The 13846-nt window shown below is 50.7% G+C and overlaps 1 protein-coding gene across 1 annotated transcript; it reads left to right on the top strand.

Annotated features, from left to right (window-relative positions):
* Positions 1-1962: 1962 nt before the first annotated feature.
* ADGRF3 (adhesion G protein-coupled receptor F3) lies at positions 1963-11286 on the top strand. Its single transcript, XM_068983592.1, has 13 exons — positions 1963-2046; positions 3442-3502; positions 3893-4042; positions 4511-4697; positions 5128-5366; positions 5904-6113; positions 6621-6764; positions 6941-7137; positions 7525-7704; positions 8562-9944; positions 10406-10447; positions 10521-10583; positions 11227-11286. Exons 1-13 carry the CDS (start codon positions 1963-1965, stop codon positions 11284-11286), a joined length of 3000 nt encoding a protein of 999 aa, XP_068839693.1.
* Positions 11287-13846: the final 2560 nt, after the last annotated feature.

The following is a 13846-nucleotide window of genomic DNA, read 5'->3' as shown; positions in this document are numbered from 1 at the left end:
ACACTGCACAGCATATGAGATCTTAGTTCCCCCACCAAGTATCAAACCTGCCCCCGCCCCCAGCACTGGAAGCATAGAGTCTTAACCACTGGGAAGTCTCAGCTCTTTCTTTTTCTATAATTAAAAAAGAACATGCCTAAAGTTAGAAAATATGTTTATCAAACAGCACAGAGAACAATTCAGACTCCTAATCTCATTTTCAAGAGGCAACAATTATTTCTAACTTTCTAATGTATTCTTCCAGAAATATTCCAAGTATAAAATGCACAAGTATCTAATATGGATTCCTTTTTTTACCTAAAGGAGAGCATAACATACAGTTTAAATTTCACCATATATATCATGGTTTACTCCAAATAGAGCTACTTTACTTTTTTCCCCATAACGATGTCCTATTTTGAAATGCCATAACTTACCTAACCTATCCTTTTTGGGCATTTGGGTTGTTTAACTCATTTGCTATCACAAACAGCTCTGCCTTGAACATCCTTGTTGTTGTTCAGCTGCTAAGTTGTGTCCAACTCTTTCTGACCCCATGGACTGCAGCATGTCAGGCCTCCCTGTCCATCACTAACTCCTGGAGTTTGTTCAAACTCATGTCCATTGAGTCAATGATGTCATCCAACCATCTCACCCTCTGTCGTCCCCTTCTCCTCCTGTCTTCAATCTTTCCCAGCATCAGGGTCTTTTCTAATGAGTCAGCTCTTTCTATCAGGTGTCCAAAATATTGGAGCTTCAGCTTCAGCATCAGTCCTTCCAATGAATATTCAGGATTAATTTCCTTTAGGATTGACTAGTTTGATCTCCATCCTTATACACATATTTTTGTACAAGTACATTTTTGTTAACACTTAAGATAACCAACGTCTCACCTTTTGATAGTTAGTGGGTGAAAAAGAATATTCTATTTCAATTTGCATGTCTTATATTTTAAGTTGGGTGTTTGTATATGTTTATCAAACTACTGATATTTCTTTGATTTTTTTGCCCATTTTCTTACTGATGTGTAAGATAAAAATTTTTTATGTTAAGATTAGCTCTTGATCTTCTCTAGTGGTCCAGCGGTTAAGAATCCTCCTGCCAACACAGGGGACATGGGTTCGATCCCTGGTCTGAAAAGATTCCGCATGTCATGGGGAGGGGGCAACTAAGCCAGCGCACCACAATGAAGAGTAGTCCCTACTTGCTGCAGCTGCTAGAACCCTGCTCGCAACAGTGAAGACCTAGTGCAGCTGAAAATAAACAAGTAAATAGACAACATTTTTAAAAGATTAGCCTTACAGTCATAGTCTTACAAATATGTTATCTTTTGCCTTTTTATCCCAACAGTCTTTTCATCCCAAATTTAAAACTTTGTATACTTTCTAATTTATTATTTCCTCTCTGGCTTCTGGGTTTTGTGTCACACTTAGAAAAGCCTTCCTCACTATGAAATTATGTTATGAAACTCCTCGATAATTTCTCCAGGTATCTTCCCAGATTCTTTGTTACATTTAAAAGTCCTGTCTATCTAGAAATTATTTCAACATAGCCATCAGCTCTGATGTTTGTCTTTTCTAATCTTGCCTTTTTGATCAATGACCCAGCTTCCTGGGAGCTGCGAAAAATCCAGATTTTCCAGACCCTTGGAGATGTGATGGAACCTGGCTGATGGACACATGGCTGGTATTGTAACCTAGAGCCCCCAGCTCCTCTCCTGCTCACTGAGTCCTGGGCCCAGATTCCAGCCGGGAACCTGGGCAGACCACTCTCACTGGAGCCTGTGAGCTCCAGGGGGCCCCACAGTGACCTGGCTGCCCATTTGACTGTAGCATGGGCTGTAACACTTCCTCTGTAAACTCAGCCTGGCTCCCTTCCTCTCTTCTCTCCCATTCCATCTGTGCACAGCCCTGCCAGCTCTCCTCTGAGGACATTTGCATCATGCGGCAGCAGGTGGGCTCTTGACGACAGCTTCACTGAGCCATGGTCTGCTCAGCTGCCCCTGTGCTGCTCCTGGCCATGACTCTCCCTCTGGTGGAGCCACCAGCTGCCCAAGCATCCCAGCCTGTGAGTAAGCCTGGATGAGAACCATGAGAAGGTCTGCAGAGATGACAGTAGGGGCCTCTGGGTATGAGAGGCAGCACGGTGTAGGATGAATGGATGGGTGGATGGGAGAGGGCTGGAGGGAGAGGAAGTCATGCTTTTTAAAAAAAAAATTTATTTATTTGCCTGAGCTGGCAAATCTTAGTTGCGGCATGTGGGATCCAGTCCCCTGACCAAGGATTGAACCCAGGTTCCCAGAACTGGGAGCACACAGTCTTAACTACTGGACCACCAGGGAAGCCCCTGTAACATATTTTTTTAAAGAGGATGGTTTTTTTTTTATGAGAGTTCAGCCTAATATTTCAGAGTGTGAGGATAGTTTTTGTTTCTTTATTTGAATTCCTGTGAACACCACTGATGCCTGCTGCACTTTAGGTAAAGGCTCTTCCAGTCAAGCTTGCCACTTAAAAATGAAAATAAAAGCTGGCCAAATTTGGGAGCCATTGGCATAGAGGAGGAGAGAATCTGAGGAAAGTCAGCAGTGTCTAGTCTGGCACTTTATGATTGGTGTGCTCTCCCAGGTGGATATCTATCTGTCTCTAGCCACATACTCATCTAGAGCATATCTGTTTCTAGACTGACCTCCTCACACACATGCAGTTTTCAGAGAGGAAGGTGTGGGTGAGGAAATATTTACACACACCAGAGACCTAGGTAATGCTTCTGCTCACCCTCATGGCAATTGCTATGGAGGGAATAATCCCCAAGCTTCCCTGATAGCTCAGTTGGTAAAGAATCCACCTGCAATGCAGGAGACCCCAGTTCGATTCCTGGGTATGGAAGATCCTCTGGAGAAGGAATAGGCTACCCACTCCACTCCAATATTCATGGGCTTCCCTGGTGGCTCAGCTGATAAAGAATCCGCCTGCAATGCGGGAGACCTGGGTTCAATCCCTGGGTTGGGAAGATCCCCTGGAGGAGGGTACAGCAACCCACTCCAGTATTCTTGCCTGGAGAATCCTCATGGACAAAGGAGCCTGAAGGGCTATAGTCCATGGGGTCGCAAAAAGTCGTGGAGGGACTTAGTGCACACACACAGACTCACAGACCCAGGGATAGGTACATTCAGGAAGGAATTAAGCAAAGCTTGTTGACTCTCCAGGGTGTGCCTGGTTCCTGGGTTCAGGCAGGCCTTGCTGGCCTGGGAGGGATCCCTGGGGCTGCAGTCAGGCACCTCCTACCAGAAGCTGGCTTTCCCCTCCTGCTCTGCCCGCTTGACTCCAGTCAACAAGAGGAGCTCTGAGAGACCACATCACAGCAGATTAGCCAGGCTGCTCCCCCAGCGGCTTAGAGAAGAAGGTGTCCCCAGAGAAAGGCAGGGTTCAGCTCTCCCCAGAGTCTTCCTGTGCTCTGTTCCAGGGACAGAGGCAGGCTCGAGGGGGATCAGGGCCACAGCTGGACCCCGAAAGTGGAGCAGGTGGTGAGTGGATGAATGGGAGGGTGGGGAGCAGGGAACGAGGCAGAAAGAAAGGTCTGGGAGAGGCACCACTGAGGGGGAGGGCAGGGAGGGTCAGAGAGAGACGGGGTCTGGCACTGGTCACAGGCGTCAAGGCCGCTCTCTAGCTGTGGGGTCTTGACAAAACCTTTTCCTCCTGGAGAGTCTGTGTAAGGGGGGTTGTTGGGAGGGCGACATGAAGCGTCATGTGTGATGGGTGAGTGGAGACCATCTTCCTGGGTTCTGTCTGCATGGACCTGTCTGCATGGGCTGTGGGAGGAGGAAGATGTGACGTCTTCGGGTTCCTGGAGGGGACAGCTAGTGTCGGGTCTGCAGCAGCTGCTCCTTTCCCTCCAGCTCTCCCCTCTCCTGCAGAACTGGTCCTGATCTCCGTCTACGTACAGCTGGACTTCTCCGATGAGCCCTGGCCGGCGGCACTCTCCCAGCCACTGACTGTCCCGGCTGCCTCGGCTGCCTCGGCTTCCTCATCCCCAGTGACTCTCACTGGCCTCAACCTCACAACAGGTGGGGAAGAACCTCTCCTGACCCCCGGCCTTTCAGTGGCTCTTAGCTGCTCAGGTGGGAGGGGGTGCTCAGGGTGTGAAAGCCCATCCCTCCCACAGTGCCCTGGTCTGAGATACTGCAGGGAGCCCCTCCCTACTTCTTGGAGGGTCTACACGCCCAGCTTCTTCCCCACCTCCCATCGGACAGACCTTCCCTTCCTGCTCCATGTCCCCATCTTCTAAACTTTGGCAGAGGCCCAAGGGGCAGATGATGCTGAGCCGGGGCTTCTCTGCTCCCACCTCGGATGCCTTTGCCCAGCACGCTCTGCTGCTTTGAACCCTGGCTGGGAAAGCAGTGACTTTGGATTATCTGGATTGTCTGATTGTTTCTGGATTGCTCCAGAAACCCAGCCTAGGGCCTCGCAGACAGCAGGCATCGGGCTTTCCCGGACACCCTGCTCACTTCTCATTTCCCTTGCTTCTGTCACAGAGTGCAATGTCACCCATGACGGGTGCAGCTCCTGTGCTTGCCTCTCTGGGTACCAGTGGAACGCCAGCGTCTGCAGCCATCACCAGCCCTGTCAAACCCCCATCAAGCACCAGCCGTGTGGCTGTCTTGTCCTGAACCCTACTGAAGCCGGGTACTGCCAGCTGCTGCCACCTGGTGAGGAGGGCTGGGAACTTGGAAACCAATAGCCCCGAGTGAACAAAACCCTCTGTGTTTTTTCCTCTCTGACGGCTGTATCTCTGCCAGCTGGTCCAAGCCCAGCGGCTCCTCTGGGTGAGAGAAAATGCCAGGTATCACAGCAGATCACAGGCCCCGCGCCTGGGACAGGAATAGTGAGACGAACAACAACAGGGCTCTGGAGACAGGTGGACAAGGAAAGTTTCCTTTCTGGTGGAGGGGGAAGTCCTAGGTCAAAAAGCTTCCCTGTGTGGTTCCTACTGACAGATAGGGTCTTCCAGGCTTGACTGCAGCAGCCACATTCCTACAGGGACAAAACAGCACAATTAGTGTTGGGTGGGGAAGGAATGAGGAGAGATGGGCTTCAGAAAATGGGGGAGGAGGGCGAGGCTCCAGGGCCACGAGCTCCTGTTCCGGGGGTTCTGTCTCCTGCCTCCTGCAGTCCCCGCGACCCTGAGCCTTGACTCCTGGCTGCAAATGCCTGGCAACACGCTGAACCTGACCCTCCTCATGAACCAGGAGACCACCGACCTGAACTGGTTCCTGTGGCCCCCAGGAAGCCCCAGCCCCGTCCTCCTGCAGGCAGGGACCTGTGTGTCCTTGACCTCCAGCCGGGGCCGGACTGTCCTCAGCATCATCAACATCTCCCATAGATGGGCAGGTAGCCCGCCTGTCGCTCCCTCCTCCTCTCCTGCCTTCTCGCTCCTCCCCTTCTTTCTTCCCTCCTCTTCCTCTGCTCCCCTCCGACTCCTCCTCCTCCCTCTCTTCTCCTTCCTTCTTGTCTTTCCTCCTCTTCATTTTCCTTCTGTCCATTTATTCATTCTGGGGAAACGAAGGCTAAGAGGCCCATGGATGTGAAGAATTTTGATGAGAAAACGCCAAAAGTGTGGTCTCAACTTCACCTGAGGACAGATGCGGGCTTTTCTTCGTGATGCCGAGATGGCAGCAGGTGGTGCAGGCAGAGCATCTCCTGGAGACAGGGAGGTTCATCTTAGGATCCATGGCAACGGGCTCGTGACAAAGCGTCAGGATCTCCTCTTCCTCCCAGCAGTCCTTGAGAAAGAGATCTTTCCTGCTGGGGTCTAGCTCAGGCTGGATCAAGAGGGCAGACCTAGGGAGTGGCTGGGGAGGCAGGAAGGACTCTGCAGTACAGGTGGGGGCTGAGCAGCTGGGAGGTGCAGCAGGCGTGTGTCTGCAGGTGAGTACATATGCCGCTTCGAGGCCCAGGGATTCAGGTGGGAGCTGCACCAGGTGGTGAGGGTGCCCCTGCAGGCAACAGATGTGACTGGGCTCCCAGACCAGCTCTCCGTCTCCTGTGCCGCCTCCCCCGGCTTCCAGCTGAGCTGCTGCACCCCCGGCACACATCTGGGCTACACGGCTTCCTGGAGCCCCAGAGAGGGTGGCCAAGGTATGGAAAGGGGCCGACTGTCTCGGGGGTCCAGGGAGAAGGGGCAGCTAGTTGCCTCCAGGCAGCTGGGGCTTCAGCTCCCAGGAAACAGGCTGCAGTTCAACCTGGGAGTTCCAGGTCCAATACTGGAACTCCAAAACAATACTGTTTTGACCCCAGGTCTGTTCAACAATAACCACATGTGTGTAGACAACTTTCACATCATGCTGTCATCCACATGATCTCCTAGAACCCACCCAATGCTACTGTGCAAGCTTCCTCTGATGATGGTCCCACTTTACAAATAAGTCCACTGCGGCTTCAGGGCCTGGAGCTTATAAGATACCCCCGACATACCACCAGGTTCTCCCGGCCCCAAATCTCAGCTCAGCCTGCAGTAGTCTGCTGCCCACATACCACTCAGCTTTTCTCCACTGTTTCATCTGCTTCTGAAATTGCTAGGAAGACCCCAAGGGGTCTAGGCATGTCCCTGGTCCAGAGACCATTCCCTTCTCATGTTCCCCTCAGCCTCCGTATTCAACACGCCAGACTCCCAGTGCTTCATGCTGGCTGTTCAGCACTGCCCTACAGCCAACACCACGTACATTTGTGAGCTGCAGAGCCCGGGTCTGAGCCCTCTCAGGGTCACTGTCTCTGTCACCGTCATCCAGGGTACGTGGGGCCTGGGATCCGGCCGGCCGTCCTCTCACTGCCCACCCTGGAAGTTCCCCCTGGGTGTCTCCCTGAGCTGGGCAACACAACCAGACTCCAAAGCCTGCAGGGGTTTCTGCTCAAGGAAAGGCTTGGGCTTGAATGCACTGCTAAGCCCTCCCTGATGTCATTTTCAGATGGAGACACCACCTGCCCTGAGGACTCCTCAACTGTTGCCTGGAACGTCACCAAGGCTGGCCATGTGGCACAGGCCCCGTGTCCCGGGGACAGGACGGGCACGGTAAAGAGGCCCTGTGGGCCTGATGGGGTCTGGGGACCCATCCACAGCAACTGCACAGACACGGGGCTCTTGGCTCTGCTCCTCAGAGCCCAGGTAAAGCTTCTGACCCTGCTGCCCATGTGTCCCATCCTCCATGATCTATCCCTTCCTCACTCAGGACCCAGCTTTAGAGTCCTTTCCCCCTGAGACCCAGCAGGAAGGTTATTCAGCTTCTCTGAACTGGAGCCCTAGCAGAGCCAGGAAGTAGGTGTTGAGACCCTACTACCCAGTGTTGGTGTAGTCCCAAACCTTCATGCCCTCAGGTATCTGCTCCACAAACCCTGGTGTGAATTCTTCCCACATGGCTTGTTCCCGTCTCTGCTTTCTGCTCCCTGGGATGGGGTGTGGGGAGAAAGAAAGGAGGTGCTGGGCTGGGAAGGAGGTGGCCCCTCCTTCCTGACGGCTCATCCACTCCCCTCCTGCTGTCTTATCTGTCTCAAGCTGCTACAGGCAGGCCAGGACTGGCCTGAGGAAGAGGTGTCACAGATCCTGGCTCAGCTGCAGGAGCAGGTAGAGGCAGTGACCTCCCCCTCTGACTTACTGGCCCTGGTGGGCACCATGACAGTCCTGGCCAAGGTGGTGGCAGACACCGGAACACAGCTCAACTGCAGCACCCTGGAGGTGAGATCTCTGAATCACAGCAGGGGCCAGCTGGGTAGTATGGGCAGGAAGCTTTTCCCCCAGGCATTTCTGTCCCTCTGACATCACCATGGTCTGTCAGATGGCAGACCTTTCTAGAGTCCAAGTGTCTGCTCTCCTGGTCCCTTTCTCCTCCTGCATATGCCAAGGCCATGGAGTGTGGAGAAGGCCTGATGCTGGGAACACATGGGAGGCTGGGAAAAACAGGAAGGGGTGTGGAAACAGTTCAGAGGTGTTCGCGTGTGTGCAGACATGTAGACTTGATCTGAATCCCCCCAGGCCCACATACAAGGTACCTGCATGAAGATACTCAAACGCACTTGGCTTTGCGGGACCCACCTAAACCAGCTCTCAGAATAGGCACCAGGTGGTGACCCGTAAGCTGCAGCCAAAGGAATAATCAGGGACAATGACCCGGCACACCCTTCATGTCTGGAACATGCATCACCTGTGGCTGCAGACATGCAGGCAGTCCTCTACTTCAGAGCGTGTGCCCTCTACCACTGGCACCAATCCTAGCTTTACAGACCTGGAGGGGCCCCCTTAGGACATTAGAGGCCCCAAGGGATGGAAGGGGGAGGGGGGGTGTCATACAGAGGGGTGGGGTGTTCCTCAGGAGCCACATATTGAAGGCACTCCACCAGTTGGCTGAACAACCCCCCACCCTTCCCGATTAGAAAGGCTCTCTTCACAGGCCTGTCTTCCTCTCCCTCTTTCTCCCCATCCTTGGGTCCTGAGCTAGACTTGGAAGGATGGGTTTGGGTCTGTGGTTCCCAGCGCCCCAGCTCAATGCTGTGGGCTCTGGCAGCCAAGCCTCATCTCTCTATTGGGTGCTGCAGGCTGTCCTGAAAACCACAGACAAGGTCCTTGGCATGAATTCCAGCTCTCTGTGGACCCTAGCCCTGAGGCAGATGCCCTCGGTGGCCTCCAGTCTCCTGCTGGCAGTGGAGACCCTGGCACACAGCCTGTGCCCACAGGACCAGCCCTTCTCCTTCGTCTTGCCCAACGTGCGGCTGCAGAGCCAGCTCCTCGAGCCCACATTTCCAGCTAACTACAGAGTCTCCTTCCCTACTCAACCCCCGCTGCAGGCATGGATTCCCAGGCACTCATTGGCACCCCTGCGCCATAATGGAACCAACGTCAGTATTACTAGCCTGGTGCTGCAGGAACTGGACCACCTTCTGCCCTCAAACTACGGGCAAGGGCTGGGGGACTCCCTCTATGCCACTCCTGGTCTGGTCCTCGCCATCTCCATCATGGCAGGTGGCCAGGTCTTCAAGGAGGGAGAGGTCATCATGGACTTTGGGGACATAGATGGCAGTCCCCATTGTGTCTTCTGGGACCATGATCTCTTCCAGGGTAAGGGAGGCTGGTCTGATGCAGGGTGCCAGGTACAGGCAACCAGTGCCAGCCCCACCACTCAGTGTATCTGCCGGCACCTCACTGCCTTCTCCATCCTCATGTCTGGACACACGGTTCCAAACAACCCCACACTGGAGCTGCTGAGTCAAGTGGGCTTGGGAGCCTCCATTCTAGCACTGCTCCTGTGCCTGGGCGTGTACAGGCTGGTGTGGAGGTTTGTGGTGCGGAACAAGGTCGCCTACCTACGCCACTCGGCCCTGCTCAACATGGTCCTCTGCCTGCTGGCCGCAAACGCCTGCTTCCTAGGAGCTCCACTCCTCCCTGCGGGGCCTCACAGTCCGCTCTGCCTGGCTGCTGCCTTCCTCTGTCATTTCCTCTACCTGGCCACCTTCTTCTGGATGCTGGCTCAGGCCCTGATGTTGGCCCACCAGCTTCTCTTTGTCTTCCATCAGCTGTCCAAGCTCCGAGTACTCTCCCTGATGGTGCTCCTTGGCTACCTGTGCCCAATGGGTTTAGCAGGTATCACCCTAGGCCTCTATTTACCCCGAGGGCAATACCTGAGCAAGGGGGCATGCTGGCTGGACAAGAAGGGAGGAGCACTCTATACCTTTGTGGGTCCAGTGCTGGCCATCGTGGGCGTGAATGGGCTGGTACTCACCATGGCTGTGCTGAAGCTGCTGAGACCCTCGCTGTCAGAGGGACCCCAGGTGGAGAAGCGCCAAGCCCTCTTGGGGGTGATCAAAGCTCTGCTCATTCTTACACCTATCTTCGGCCTCACCTGGGGGCTGGGGCTGGCCACTCTGCTAGAGGAAGTCTCCATAGTCCCTCACTACCTCTTCACAGTTCTCAACGCCTCCCAGGTGGGTGACACGGTGGCAGCCATGCTCTTTGCCCTGTTAGACAGCCTAGGTCCCTGCCAGTCCCTTCTCAAGGAGGTATCACGGTGGAGCAGAAAAACACAGGTGCCGGAATTTTAAAAGGGTTAAGTCTGTATCCCAGTTCCTCCACGGACTGCTAGGTAACTTTAGACAGACTTCTTTGAGCTTTGGTTCTCTTATCTGTAAAATATCTGAAATTGCTATTGAAGTCAGGGAATTGCCAGTACCCTATCTTTTGATATTCATCTTCCTCGTAATAGTAAGAAAAGCATCTGAAATGGATCCTATGCATCAAGTGATGTTAATGCTCAGAACCGAGACGGGAAGCCTCAGGATGGGAATTAGGCGAAAGGACAGAGGTTGAAGGAAGAGGAAGGGCAATGAGTTGATTTCAGTTGATTCCTTCCTCCTTGACTAACGGATCCCCATATCCCTCTTTTCAGGGTGTCTTCATCTTACTGTTTGGTTGCCTCATGGACAAGAAGGTGAGTCTGCTCGTCTCCCCATGCCTGACTTGCACTGGAAGGCCGTGCATAACAGCATTCACCCCTCCTGCAGGTCCAAGAGGCTTTACGCAAACGCTTCTGCTGCAGCCACCCCGCCAGATCCACCATCTCCTTGGTGAGTTGCTGCCTTCAAGTTTTACTTTGACCCCTGAAAGCAGATCAGAAGTAGATGGTCCACAGCCTTTGGAGGAGACAGGTGCAGCTAGAATCCAAGAGAAGACTGGGCATTTAGGGCCAGCTCTCCAACAGCGGAGAAAGCAGCCCAGGCAGAGGACAGATTTAGGTTCCTGGGCTCCTGATTGTATCCTGGACTCCTGGTAACTCTGGATTGTCCCTTGTTCCCCCTCTGAAAACCTGCCTCCAGTTGGCATTTGAAAAGTAGGATAGGTATGCATGGGAGTCACTGCAGCTGGGAGCAAAGTTCCTAGGATTTCTGCTGCCCAGGCAGGAAGGCAAGTGAAAATGTAGAAATGGATACAATCCATCAAAGGAGAGATGGCAATAATAATCACTCTGCAATTGGGCCTCTCCACCCCTTCAGGCTCCCCTGGTGGCTCAGATGGTAAAGCATCTGCCTGCAATGTGGGAGACCTGGGTTTGACCCCTGGGTTGGGAAGATCCCCTGGAGAAGGAAATGGCAACCCACTCCAGTACCTTTGCCTGGAAAATCCCATGGACAGAGGAAGCTGGTAGGCTACAGTCCATGGGGCTGCAAAGGGTTGGACATGACTGAGTGACTTTACTTCACCCCTTCCTAGGCCACAAGTGAAACCTACATCTCAGAAAACAGCAAAGGAAGAAGTAAAGATGCCAGGTGAAAATGAAGCATTCTTAGGGGCAGTGCGCATAGCATGTGGTGAGGCTGAGTGCACAAAGGGCTTTCCAGCAAAGCTCTAAAAGGAAAACTCCTCTTTGTATACCTGTCCCAACCCAACTGTGGAAAACAGACTTCTTCAAGTGGACGTTTCTAGATGGGCTGAAGAAGGTGGAGGTCTCAGATGTGGCTAGCATCTCCTATTGCTTTCCCAGAAAGGTGGAGGAGGTGTCACCACCACCAACTCTTGACTTAGTTCACTGTGAAAATTCCTTTTCACAATCAAAATTGTAATCATCCTGAAAAACCATTGTTTTGAAGGAACTGCTGTTGGTGGGCCTGGAGTGCAGAGGGGAGGGGGCCCTGCTGAGGCTTCAGGGAGAGCTCTTTGGTGGGGAAGACAGAAATTCTGAGTGACCCACAGGCAGAGCTGGTGTTCCTTCAAGGAGGCCGAAGGTATATCCTTGAATCCAGGGATGGGTCCTGGCCAATGACCTGAACCCTTTCCCCCTCCCAGAGCTCAGCCCTTGGGAAAGGTAGCCCTCTGTTTCCCATTAGTCACACTCGTTTCTCTTGTAGTCATCTGTCTCCACCCCTAAACTATCCAAGCAAGAAAAGCATGAAAAACTAGCAGAAGCTACCTAACGAATAAGCCTGCCTTTGCTGTAAAAATGATCACCAAAGTAATTACCAGCAAAACTATCTCAACCAGGTTTTTAACTCAGCAACAGTTTATGTTACAGACATATTTGATAAAAATGGTTTTATTTGAACTATTCAGTGATTTCTTCCTTATAATTACAAAGAAAGGATGGCTTAAAAAAAAAAAAGGATGGCTTAATTGAAAGGAACGCCAATCTTCCAAACATTGGAGGCAAAGGACAGAATTTGGTTTCTTTTCAAAATATAGGAAAAAGTGAAGTTAATAGGTCTCTGTTTCTTTAAGCTTTATAAAACACATTACTATATGTAAGTTTCATACATATGTGTGTATATAGAAAGTCATTGATAGAAGACATTCTTAAGCAGGAGGTGGCAGCACTGGAATCAGTGGGGGCTTTGTTTGCCTTGCTGGTTTCCCTGACAACAGAATCATGTCTCAAATTCCACTTTTACGTTATTAACATTTACAGTCTTAATTGTTTTAATTATAATTTTTTAAAATTCAAGTAATTTAGAAGCAGCAGATTCCTTTTCTGAGCATGCTTCTGAACATACATGTATTCTCGTCTTCCTTCTCAGATGATTACACATACTCAAGGCACGCTCTGCTGCTAACAGCACACTTTAGAACGGATAAATGAAATGACATTAAGCCTTTGCTTACTTGGCTTTCATCATTAAAAAAAAAAAAAAGTGGAATAAAAAGAATGCTCTGGAGGTAAATCCAAGAAGGCGAGATTTAGCAGCAATTGTATTTCTAATAAGAAGGCTTAAAGAAATAAGTAAACAAGTGCACAGATAAATGTGCAAAGGATGTGTACTCTGTTTACACCTTTTAAAAAGAGGCACTTGGTGAAACCAATTAGGATATATCCATCCCAAGGAATGCTATGTGGTCACTAAAAATGATGACACACAGCTACACCTACCAAAATGAAACAATATTTAGGGTACATATCTAAGTAATATAAAAGCGTTCCAGAACACTATACTAGGCAATTACATTCCATATAAATATGTATGCATTAAAAAGAGATACCAAAATATAGAGTGGGTATCTCTACTTGATTCTTCATTTTCTTCTTCTACAGTATATTGTTTGAATTATTTTTTTATAATGAGCGTGTACTTTTATATTAGAAAAAAAGATTTTCAATAAGTTTTCCTGACCATTTTGCATATTTAAAAATAGAATCTTGACAAGCAAGGAAACACACAAAAAGTACATCCTGGAATTTAAGTTTGTACAGAAGGACAGACTACATTAGGTGTTCCTGGGAAAGCTCTGAACTTTCTGTCTGGAGTTCTGCTTTGGGAATCAATTGATCACTGATATTCCTTTAAGTGTGAAAGGGAAAAGGGCTTCTAGTTGAGTATGATATTGAGTACAAACACTGCCAACATGTCTGAATGTTTCTTCTCTTTCACAATAATCTATTTTCAGAATAGTACTGTTTACTATTTTTGTCCTCCAGTCCCCCCATTCTCCCATTTCCTCTCAATCAATGATCACTCTTCTTTGAAGAAGCACAATATATAGGTTCAGAGTCCCCAGAAAACCACAGTGATACAGGCAGAGAGCCTCTGCATCACCCATTAAAATCTGAGAAAGCCCAGAAGACCCTGATACCACCTTTTACTCCTCAAGAGAGACCAAAACTTGAGAGGCCTGAAGAAATTTAACAAAACTGAGAAAGGACACAGGGAGGAGCCAGGCAGAGAATTAAAATTCTCCTTCTCTCAGGAAAGATGGAAGCAGAGACTGCTGGAAGCAAACAGCTGAGGGCAGGGGAGAGCCGTGGGGAAAGGGTAGGGGAGCCAAACTTCCAAAGTCTGAATGAAAGAAAATAAGGGCAAATAAAGGCTCCACTCGCCATTGGTTATCAGGTAGAACAGAGAGT

The sequence above is a fragment of the Capricornis sumatraensis genome, chromosome 1 (genome assembly GCF_032405125.1).
Source record: "Capricornis sumatraensis isolate serow.1 chromosome 1, serow.2, whole genome shotgun sequence".
NCBI classification, from domain to species: domain Eukaryota; kingdom Metazoa; phylum Chordata; class Mammalia; order Artiodactyla; family Bovidae; genus Capricornis; species Capricornis sumatraensis.
Note: the sequence above shows the minus strand (reverse complement) of the source record. Positions and strands in the feature narration are given on the sequence as shown.

Bases quoted from the DNA above. Each gene is read 5' to 3' on its own strand.
- ADGRF3 (XM_068983592.1), top strand. From the start codon at position 1,963: ATGGTCTGCTCAGCTGCCCCTGTGCTGCTCCTGGCCATGACTCTCCCT. The intron at 4,698-5,127 runs GGAACTTGGAAA...GTTCCGGGGGTT, and splicing joins CCACCTGGTGAGGAGGGCTG to CTGTCTCCTGCCTCCTGCAG. The intron at 10,584-11,226 runs GTGAGTTGCTGC...ACCCCTTCCTAG, and splicing joins CCAGATCCACCATCTCCTTG to GCCACAAGTGAAACCTACAT.